The sequence below is a fragment of the Daphnia magna genome, linkage group LG10 (genome assembly GCF_020631705.1).
Source record: "Daphnia magna isolate NIES linkage group LG10, ASM2063170v1.1, whole genome shotgun sequence".
NCBI classification, from domain to species: Eukaryota; Metazoa; Arthropoda; class Branchiopoda; order Diplostraca; family Daphniidae; genus Daphnia; species Daphnia magna.
Genome location: NC_059191.1, coordinates 2,068,915 through 2,079,120, shown reverse-complemented (window position 1 = coordinate 2,079,120; position 10,206 = coordinate 2,068,915). Strand labels below are relative to the sequence as shown.

Genomic DNA, 10,206 nt, shown 5'->3' with positions numbered 1-10,206 from the left:
TTCCAATTTTCGTCCCATTTTCGCCCTCTCAAGCACGCGTACTATGTTCCTATACCATGATATCATCCTCAAACTCGTCATTCCAATCCATTTCTACAACTAAGGGTACAATGAACAGTTCGCACCGAGATCGTAATGTTCTAGAAAGAACGACAACGATTGTCTTTTCTTAAACAAAAAAAAAAAATTTGTTTTAAAAACGATTTATTTTCAAAGAAATCAAATCAAAAATCGCAAATTTTATAAACGATTTATATCAAAATCCCCAAAAAATGATTTAAACCGCGATTTAAATCATTTGCGATTTAAATCTCAATAGATTTTGACAACACTGCAAAACGGTATTTGAAATAAAGAAAAAAAAAAATCCACTTCCATAACGGTTGCACAGGCTTTTATAAAGGGTTGAGTTGTACTATTTCAGTTTGCAGCTTTGATTTCATTAAGAATAGAATCCAGAGTTGTCAGAAGATGGTCAGCATCTTTCAGAGAAAGAACCATCGGGGGTTTGAATTTCAGTACATTTCGGTTAGGTCCATCAGCACTGAAAAGGATGAGCTGTTGTTTCAATCGTGTGATGATATGTTGGGCCTCGACTGTGGCAGGATCACGGGTCACACGGTCTTTAACCAGATCAATTCCAATAAACATACCAACTCCTCTGACATCACCTATTATGGAATGTTTCTCTTTCAACTCTTTTAGGCCAATCAGTAAATGATTGCCGACCACAGTTGCATTGTCACGTAATTTCTCCTCTTCAATAATATCCAATACTGCATTACCGATGGCACAACTCACAGGATTACCGCCATACTACAACAAAGTATTTGAAGTCAGTGCGATTAAATTTAAGACAAGCTATATGTTTCGTAGTACGGTATTAAAGTACTCCATTCCGGTGGCGGAAAAGCTGTCCGCTATTTCCTTAGTGGTGATGACAGCAGCAATCGGGTGTCCATTTCCCATTGGTTTACCTGTGGATGATTACGCCATTATTGAACCTTTGCAAATGCAGCATTGTATTAGTTTTACGTAGTACCCATCGTGACAATATCAGGTATAACATCTTCTCCTTGCAGCTGGAATGCCCACCAGTGGGTCCCAACTCTACCGAAACCAACTTGGACTTCGTCGGCAATGCACACACCTCCAGCCTCCCTAACGCTTCTACAAAAAGATTTTAATGGCACGTATTTCGTTGATTAATTTTAAAAATTACGCAAATGAATCCCATACTTATACACTCTTCGGAGATAATCAGGAGGTAAAATAATTTGACCACCACAACTTTGCAGTGACTCAGCAATAAAACAACTGATTCCTTTGCCATTTGCTGCAGATAGATCAATCAGTTTTTGAACTTCATCTGTATACAACTGAACAAGTTCTTCAGCTGAATGTTCATTGTCTCTATATTTCCCACCATAGACATCTGGCACTGGAGCCTATAATTGTAGTATAAACAGTTAAGTTAGGTTTATAGGTAGTCCATAAAGCTGATAGGTGCTTAGCAACCGTAAAAAAAAAAAGCTGAAAAAAAAAAATTAACTTACAACATGGACCCAGTCAGGCTTTCCTTCACCTCCAGGATGATCAAACTTGTATGGGCTAACATCAATCAGGGATATAACATGGCCATGATAAGCACTGTAATCAAAATGTAATTTGAAATACACAACCAAAAGTTAAGAATTAAAAAATGGATGAAATACACTTACTGATCTAACACAATTACTTCTTTGCGTTTTGTATGTGTTCTAGCAAGTCTCAGAGCTAGGTCATTAGCTTCTGATCCAGAATTAACAAAAAAACAGACACTAAGTGGAGAAGGTAATAGACTTGTCAACCTCTCAGCATACAGGACAAGATTATCATGGAGAAACCTAGAGTTTGTATTCAATGTTTTGAGCTGTTTGAATGCCACCTCAGCAATTTTTGGATGGCTGTGTCCCACTATTTAACATAAATGGATGCTTGTTCAGCTATCTTTAAAAGGAAAAAATGTTTATATTCACCATGAGTTACATTATTGATGCAATCTAAATATTTATCTCCTTTCTCATTGAACATATATTGACCTTTAGCAGAAATTATTTTAAGTGGGTCAGCTTTGAAAAACAGCTTGCAAGATGGCCTGCATTAATGGAAGAAAAATTAATTGAAAATGGTATTTCACGTTCAACAATGAACCAGAATTAGAAAAAATGACTATAATATACTGAAGAATGCATGCACAACTGTAGTAGTGCACTGGGAATAACGAGTCTTTATTACGCGATGAATTTTTTCCGAAGGCGAATTGTTTCGCTTTTAGATAATTTCTCGCTTTCGTCCATCGTAAACTGTACTACAAGTTAGCACTTGTATATTATCTCAAATGAAGAAGAAATCTAATAGAACTTCTGGCAAATTACTGCGTCAGCGTCGGCTACTCAACTATTCTCAGCTGTTCAGCTGTGAAAAATACTGCGTTGATTATCACGACATTGCACAACGTAAACACTCAACCTTCGACCAGAATCAGCGTATTTGCGTACGCAACTAGTTTCTGGTACTTGGTCATGAAGTATCGCTAAAGGAGCAAGTACAGAGGGCAAGCGGCAAGAACGAAAAAGAATTGTTGCGAACCGTTTCTTATCTACAGTATCTGTATCTGTCTGCCTTGCGCAGTTGCCAGTCCATGGTACCATCATGAAGAATAACCGAATGGAGCGCGTACCGAGGTATCTAAAAGTATTAGAACAGCTCGTCCAGTCGTCCACCGATTTTTGTAAGAAAGGCCAAACACTAGATGGCAGTACCGGGTAAAACCTTGTTTGCATGTTATAAGACCTCTTTGCTTAAATTTCTCATCTGTATCGGATACATTCTATTCCTTTCATTCATTCTATATCCTTTTCTAACGGGCGGAGCAGTTCTTCGTTTTTTTAGGAGATGGGTATTTACGCGTACGCGGTTTTTGAAAATTATATAATAATACCTCCTAATTTTGAAAATTTTGCAGCCCTTTAGATTCTGGTGACATGGGGCAAATGGAAAAATTTTGTTAACAGGAACACCTCAACCTGTATGAGATTTAGCGCGAAAAAAATGTTGCACTCGGTGACTAAATGGGATTGCCGCATACAAGTATCAGCGGACAGCTGTGTCAAATCCAGACACGATAGCGATAGATTAAAACTAAAATAATGATTAGATTCGATGATTTACACATCTACTAAACGACCAATGAGTAGTTAATGTGGTTTACATCGCTCGGTCCTTTTCTCACCAATAATGTTGTTGTCAAATGTGACAAACGGATGTGGGAAGACAACAAAAGAAAAAATCATGAAAATGGTGACTGTAAGAAAATAAGGATGGCAGAAAAACAATAATAACAGTTAAGTAAGGTCTAATCGAGAGTCAATAGTAAGGTGTGGAGAGTCAATTTCATTCAAAAAACTTTGAACCAAAAGCTCATTAGAAACCCAAAATTTGTGAAAACTGTAGCTACTCGTAAAAAAGACTCAAGATGGTGGTTATAGTTACCGAGTACAGGAAACTGGACACTTATTGCAGTGCTGAAGTCGCCAGACGGTCTCTAGGTAATCGAAATTAATTACTTGCAATTAGGATATGTAAAAAACATCTGGACTTACCCTTTCCTTACCATGCAAAAGCAAAAAGTTGAAGAGATGCATGCAATGCAATGCTTTGCCGCCTTGCACCTTTACATCTCAATTCTTTCATTGTACTTGCCTTTGAAAGCCAATGAATCCCTTTTGCTGATACTGTTTTTCCTTGCTTTGATTAATTTCCTGATTCTGTTTTTTCATATGATTGTTTTAAATTAAATTTATGCAAACAGAAAATTATACTGGCATAGTTTTAGTTTTTAATGCATGTCAACTTGTTTAGCATTCGTTTCGAGCGGGTTTATCCTGTGTGTGGGTGATTTGTAGAATACTTTTAAAAACTTTTGCCTTTTACCTTTTGTGTGCCTTGGTTTCCGTTGGATGGTTTTAGCTTGGTTTTTTTTTTTTGGCCGTTGAAACCAATTTCGTTCTTAGAACCCATTGTTGCCTTTTGGTGCGGAAGCCATAGGCATAGGTCTTCAAAGCCTCCAAGCTTTGTTCCAGTTTTTGAACTTCTTTGTAGCATTTTTGTTTTGTTTCATTATCTGTGTTTTTATCTCGTAGTCAATTCTGCTTCAATTTCGTGCACGGCTGCCCTTTGCGCAGTGAGCTCTTTCCAGGATAGCTACACGTAACGCCATGTCGCATTTCATGACGGCGGCCATGTATTCGGTTTGCGGGTGTCCCTAAAATGCGGAAGCGAAACGCGAAACAAACAGCGACTAAAACGCGAAACGCGGTGCGAATCAAGATGGTTTGTTTCGCGGTTTAGCCGCTGAATGGTGTTTCATTCCCATGCTAAAGTGCGAAACAACGTTGCGAAACAGAAGGCTGCTGGATGGCTGGCGAAATCGCGAAATGTTAATATTTCAATAAATAAAAAAAGAAAATTTTAACAGGAATCGCAGGTAATTTAAAGTCAAACATATTTGTTTTTACCAACGTTTTGAAAGTTAATTTTGGGCAAGGCTTTTACATTTCTGACAGAGCCAAACAGTCTCATGAGTTTTTTCAGGCCAAATTTAACATGCTATGGAACCATTCAAGGCCCTCAGAGGTCAGAGCACTGGAGAACATCCCAGTTAGCCCACGGCTTTACATTTTTTGGTTTATACTCAATTTTATTCAATCAATTAATTTCAGTAACGCGTCTCTACCCAACGGCTCTTCTATACCGTAAGTTATTTACACAACGAAATTGAAAACCGATCAACGTCCGTTGAACTGCAAAACAGGTTCTGCAGTAATGGAGCAGATCTGCATTTTCATTTTTCTTTTCCTAAACGAGCTTATTCAATTGAACTGCCTGACTTGTTTATTCTGCTTTCACTTTATAACTTTGGTTTGACATTCAAATCTAAACTTTTAAGGCTACAAGTAGGAAGCCAAAGTTAGTGACAGTTTCATTGAGTTGAAACACAATAAGGCACCCATTTATTAGCTGATAACCAAAATACCCTATCTTCTTTTTCATTACAGTTCCCCAGTTTGTTGGAAACAAGTGTAACGAAGCCATCAAAATATATATACATTTGCAAGATACCCACAATATGATCTATTTGCTTATGCTTATTTTATATTCATATTATATTCTTATTCACTATTATAAACGTATTTGTTAGTTGCTTCATGTGCAACCATGTTTACCTAGATAAAACTTCCGGGTTCTGACTCACGCGTGTGACGCACCTCTGCGTCACGAACATCACGCCACACGCGAAGATGTGACGTTTCATGGTGAACCCACTTTCTGACAAGAGTTAGACAAGTATCAGCTTGCAAGACGTTCAGTCGCCTTTAGCTTGAATGGTCACTCTTTAACAGTAGACTTTAATCTTGATGTGTTAGCTTATTCATCTTAATCCATTAGTTATTCCTCCCAACTTATTTTGTTCTTCTTTCCTCTCCGAGCATCGTGTGTATTCGAATTATCTTCTCAACACGTACTCCAAATACTATACGTGTCGGCAAGTAGTATTGTTTCCCGTTTTTCTCCTATTATTCCCTCACGCTTGTACGCCCGCGCTACCACGGTAAGATCAAATTACTTTGTCTCGAATATCACGCTCAGTTTCCCTATTGGACTCGCTTTCATGTATCCTTACTCGTTTTGTAAACCGTTGGCCTCAGCTTAGTAATACATAATCATCATTGTGGGTAAATACGCCTCTGAGTTTATTTACACAACAAATTGTCTTAATTCGTAAAGCCATTCACCCGAGAGGGAGAATGCTTTACACAAGCTAGTCAAAAGCTACCACTAACATGACACAGTTCCTTGAGCAATACCGTGCAGGTCTTGAGAAAGTCCTGTACGAACCTGGCTTCATCAATAATTTGCTAGCCAAAGCTGAAGAACGAACAGGAGTGAAAAGACTATATTTCCCTTGGTACGCAGTAGTTTTTTTTTTTTTTTTTTTAACTAAGTGTATTATTCCCTAATTTTTGTCTTCTTCACAGGTATGATCGGAGTCATATCAATATATTTAACTTTTGGCTATGGTGCCCAGTTACTGTGCAACTCCATTGGTTTTGTATACCCTGCATAGGCCTCAGTGAAAGCCATTGAATCTGACAAAAAAGATGATGACACAAAATGGCTTACTTATTGAACTGTCTTTGCCTTTTTTAGCATAATTGAATTCTTTTCTGATATTCTCTTGTCACTGGTTGGCAAAGGTATCTTACTTTCAAAGTACTGAATCCTAGTTGTTCATAAAGAATAATAATCTGAAATCTTGTTTAGTGTATCCTGCTGGTCTGGTGCTTTGCTCCTGTTTCGTGGAACGGATCCGCTTTAATCTATCATAGGATTATCAGACCTCGGTATTTAAAATACAATACGAAGTTGGACAAAGTTGTTGGTGATGCTGCAAACAATGCCGCTAAACTTCTTTCCCAAGGATTGGATATAAGTAAATCCCATGCGCTAATTAAATTAGTTAAATATTAATTCTCCTTTTACTTTTTCTTTTCTCAATTTTCAGCACACAACTTGGTCAAGAATGCAAATAGCAAGGATGAAGAAGTCTTGTCATTCTTTTACTATGTTTTCTCGATTCTTAACTCTCCATTTAGGGCTCTGAAATTCCTTACAAAACTAGTCGTGCAAGATTTCCCAAATTTTTGAACGAGTCCGTTTTTGTGTCTTTTGTAAACTTGATCTTACAATACAGAAAAAAGTCACTTAAAAGTTCTAATTGTTTATTTTACTAACATAGTTGTGAGTTCTAGCAATTTAATGCATCCGCTAGAATTTGATTCTTTACCCATTCTCCATCAAAGTTCAAACGGACGTTACGAAACCAGGAGACGCTTTCGAAATTTCCATGAAAGATAACATGAAAGTACAGACAAATGTACTTCAAGTCAAACACAAAAAAAACCAAGAAATGTAAAAATTTTCACTTCAGCACGTACACGTCATTTATATTTGAATGTGCTTCATCTTCCCGCTTCATATTTAATCGATAGTTAAGTTGAAAAGAATCGAACCAATTTGTTCAAGTACAGTGCATGATTAAGAATGATGATGCATGTTAGTGTGATGTTGTTAGTGGATAAATCTAGCCTCTTATTTGCACTATTGATCATGTTGCCAGGCATTTACAAACAAAGTCAAGTAACTTTCGTCCAAACTAAGGCGAAGATAATGCTCTCCTACCATTCTCATTTAATCTATAACAACATATGCGCTGATAAGTTTACTTATCGATGACGATATGGACGCTGCGCCACACTAAACTGTCTTCGAGAGCTTCAACGAGCGTTGATAGTTAAGTTTTGTTTGCAGCATATTTTGTTGTTGCCTCCAGTACCTTGTACAACTGTTGACTTTTGAATAGTTAGGCTTCAATTGTAAATTTTGCTGTTATTACAGTAGAAAAAAAAACGTCACTTCTTACTCTGATTTTCTAAAATACATTATATACTATATATTTTTTAAATTTTAACTACGACCAATATCTGACCTGTCATATTTTATGGATTAAGTATTCGCCAACTTCAATAATGGCCAATTTTTGGGAGCGACTCGTCCAACGCTTTCAGAAAGCTTTAAGTGAACCCGGAATAATAAACGATGTGTTGACGATGGCCGAAAGGAATACTAAGGTGGACCGGATCTATACCGCTTCAGGTAAAACCGTGAAAAACATTAAGATGTGAGATTATGACTATGTTCCTAACGGTTGTTTTTCGTACAAAAAAGGCGCTATCGGTTTTCTTGCCGTCTATTTAGTTTTTGGTTTTGGTGCCCAACTAGTGTGTAACTTAATTGGATTCGTTTATCCTGCCTATGCATCGATTAAAGCAATTGAAACAAAACAAAAAGATGACGATACGAAGTGGCTTACCTACTGGGTTGTTTATGCATGTTTCGGCATTGTCGAATTCTTTTCGGATATCTTACTATCCTGGTTCCCATTTTATTGGCTAGGAAAGGTAAAATATTGTCTAAACCTATACAAAAGTGGTGCAATTAATTATAACGGTATTATTTGGATCAACAGTGTACTTTCCTGGTATTCTGCTTTGCCCCAACCAGATGGAATGGGTCTACAATAATCTATCATAGCGTACAAAAAGGCGCTATCGGTTTTCTTGCCGTCTATTTAGTTTTTGGTTTTGGTGCCCAACTAGTGTGTAACTTAATTGGATTCGTTTATCCTGCCTATGCATCGATTAAAGCAATTGAAACAAAACAAAAAGATGACGATACGAAGTGGCTTACCTACTGGGTTGTTTATGCATGTTTCGGCATTGTCGAATTCTTTTCGGATATCTTACTATCCTGGTTCCCATTTTATTGGCTAGGAAAGGTAAAATATTGTCTAAACCTATACAAAAGTGGTGCAATTAATTATAACGGTATTATTTGGATCAACAGTGTACTTTCCTGGTATTCTGCTTTGCCCCAACCAGATGGAATGGGTCTACAATAATCTGTCATAGCATAATCCGGCCCAGTGTAGATCGTGTACGCATCGTCGTGTACGTGTACCGGGTAAATCATGTATTATACCGTGTATTTGCCAAACTCCACCCCCTAGTGGGATGGATCTTCAAGTGAAGATGTCGGAAAGAGCCGGAGGAGGCTGGAAAATAAAACATAGAAAAAAATTTTGTTCCACTCCCCCAAAGAGATGTTAATCCTGAGGACCTACAGGAAAACATTATTTCTGTGAACGATAGATGGCGTTTTAGTTCGTGTATTTAGCGATAGATGGCGTTTCTAGTTCGTGTATTTAGCGATAGATGGCGAGCGTTATCTATATTTACCAACATGGTCTCCACGTACGTACGGAGGGGTCCGTACCAGAAAACGGCACCATTTCCAGGGTTTTCATTGGCTCAGTGGGATGGTCACGTGACCATCCTTTAAAGCCACGCAGTGGTGGGGGCATGCACTCTTTTGGGCGAGTTACCAAAAGGACTCCAGGGTAAACGACTTTTGGTTGCAGGTTTCCGACACTTGGACATCTGGCACACGACGCCAGGACATCTGCCCATCGACTTTAGGACTAGTGGTTCCCGACATTTGGACACACAACAAAATGTTGCTGAACCCAAATAGCAGAATACTCGACCAGTACTCAGCGACGAAAAGACTTCCAGTTAAACGACGAGTGGACTCCCAGGCAATCGACGTTCGAACTCCCGGGTAATAGAATCTTTTTGTTTTTGTTTTCTTTTTTTTCGAGTGTTCTTTACGACATAGGAACTCCTCATCCAGCGACAAAAGGACTCCCAATCCAGTGACGCACGGATTTGCTTATTTGTTGCAGCTGAAGGATCGTTAAGAACATAGGTATTTTTAATTGACTATGATTATTGTATAGATATTTGTGCTTACATTTATCGACTGGATAACTTATTTATTTTTATTATAGAAGAAATGTTTAATTACAATTATGTAAATATTGTACTCTGAAATGGAACGAACATGGGTAACCATGTTTGTTCCAGTCAGACTTCTGACCCTTCTTGTATTCTGAAATGGAACGAACATGGGTAACCATGTTTGTTCCAGTCAGACTTCAGAACACAAACAGATTGTAGTTCAAATGTTAATGTATTAAACAACATAAATACAAAATTCTTCGTTCACGGTTGTACAATTTTTCTGGGTAGATTCACATATGGCAATCACGATCAAACGTAAATTTAAACAGTGCTTGGTTACACTTCGGCAGGACATAAGGAAAAAATAATAATAACTTAAAAAATAACACAAGGCTTAAAAAATAACACAGGCAAGGAAGCCCCTTAAACAACTGCTTGCCGTCTCCGAACTCCAGGCCTTCGCTGGCCAGACATTCTTGCGATTTCACAAAATTCTCGACTAACTCGTAAACAACACTTTGGTTTTCGTTAAAGGACATGTCCAAAAAGTAAATAAAACAATGACACAATTATTGCAAGTGGCTCTAAACTCACGTAATTGTATTCAATTTTTTACATTACAGTAATAAGAGAATCTATAATCTAGCCGATAAATCCAAGCTATAAATATAAGATAAATATAAGCTAGACAATAATTACAATGAAATATGAAGACCAATCGAATTTCAAATACTTACCGAAA

At 37.6% G+C, this 10,206-nt stretch overlaps 2 protein-coding genes and 2 long non-coding RNA genes across 6 annotated transcripts; 3 read left to right on the top strand and 1 right to left on the bottom strand.

Moving 5' to 3' along the window:
• Positions 1 to 235: 235 nt before the first annotated feature.
• LOC116932377 (ethanolamine-phosphate phospho-lyase) lies at positions 236 to 2,556 on the bottom strand. Of its 2 annotated transcripts, none has more exons than XM_032940177.2 (8): positions 2,223 to 2,556; positions 2,019 to 2,137; positions 1,722 to 1,956; positions 1,557 to 1,650; positions 1,240 to 1,448; positions 1,043 to 1,170; positions 880 to 977; positions 236 to 816 (listed from the first exon to the last, which is right to left on the bottom strand). In XM_032940177.2, the coding sequence occupies exons 2-8, from the start codon at positions 2,071 to 2,073 to the stop codon at positions 421 to 423; spliced, it is 1,215 nt and encodes a 404-aa protein (XP_032796068.2). In that variant the 5' UTR covers positions 2,074 to 2,137; positions 2,223 to 2,556; the 3' UTR covers positions 236 to 420. The 2 variants fall into 2 exon arrangements, with proteins under 2 accessions (XP_032796068.2, XP_032796067.2); XM_032940176.2 differs by having other exon boundaries at positions 2,278 to 2,556.
• A 227-nt stretch (positions 2,557 to 2,783) lies between these two features.
• On the top strand, positions 2,784 to 4,784 carry LOC116932382. Its single transcript, XR_006652123.1, has 3 exons — positions 2,784 to 2,951; positions 3,008 to 4,528; positions 4,589 to 4,784. It is a non-coding gene; the product is annotated as an uncharacterized LOC116932382 (long non-coding RNA).
• Positions 4,785 to 5,392: 608 nt separating this feature from the next.
• On the top strand, positions 5,393 to 6,646 carry LOC123477017. Of its 2 annotated transcripts, XR_006652122.1 has the most exons (5): positions 5,393 to 5,653; positions 5,895 to 6,010; positions 6,081 to 6,299; positions 6,367 to 6,535; positions 6,608 to 6,646. It is a non-coding gene; the product is annotated as an uncharacterized LOC123477017 (long non-coding RNA). The 2 variants fall into 2 exon arrangements; XR_006652121.1 differs by having other exon boundaries at positions 5,397 to 6,010.
• A 309-nt stretch (positions 6,647 to 6,955) lies between these two features.
• LOC123477016 (receptor expression-enhancing protein 6-like) lies at positions 6,956 to 9,728 on the top strand. The gene is made up of 5 exons (XM_045180147.1): positions 6,956 to 7,758; positions 7,831 to 8,063; positions 8,132 to 8,440; positions 8,509 to 9,282; positions 9,340 to 9,728. The coding sequence occupies exons 1-4, from the start codon at positions 7,632 to 7,634 to the stop codon at positions 8,689 to 8,691; spliced, it is 852 nt and encodes a 283-aa protein (XP_045036082.1). The 5' UTR covers positions 6,956 to 7,631; the 3' UTR covers positions 8,692 to 9,282; positions 9,340 to 9,728.
• The last annotated feature ends 478 nt before the right edge of the window (positions 9,729 to 10,206 follow it).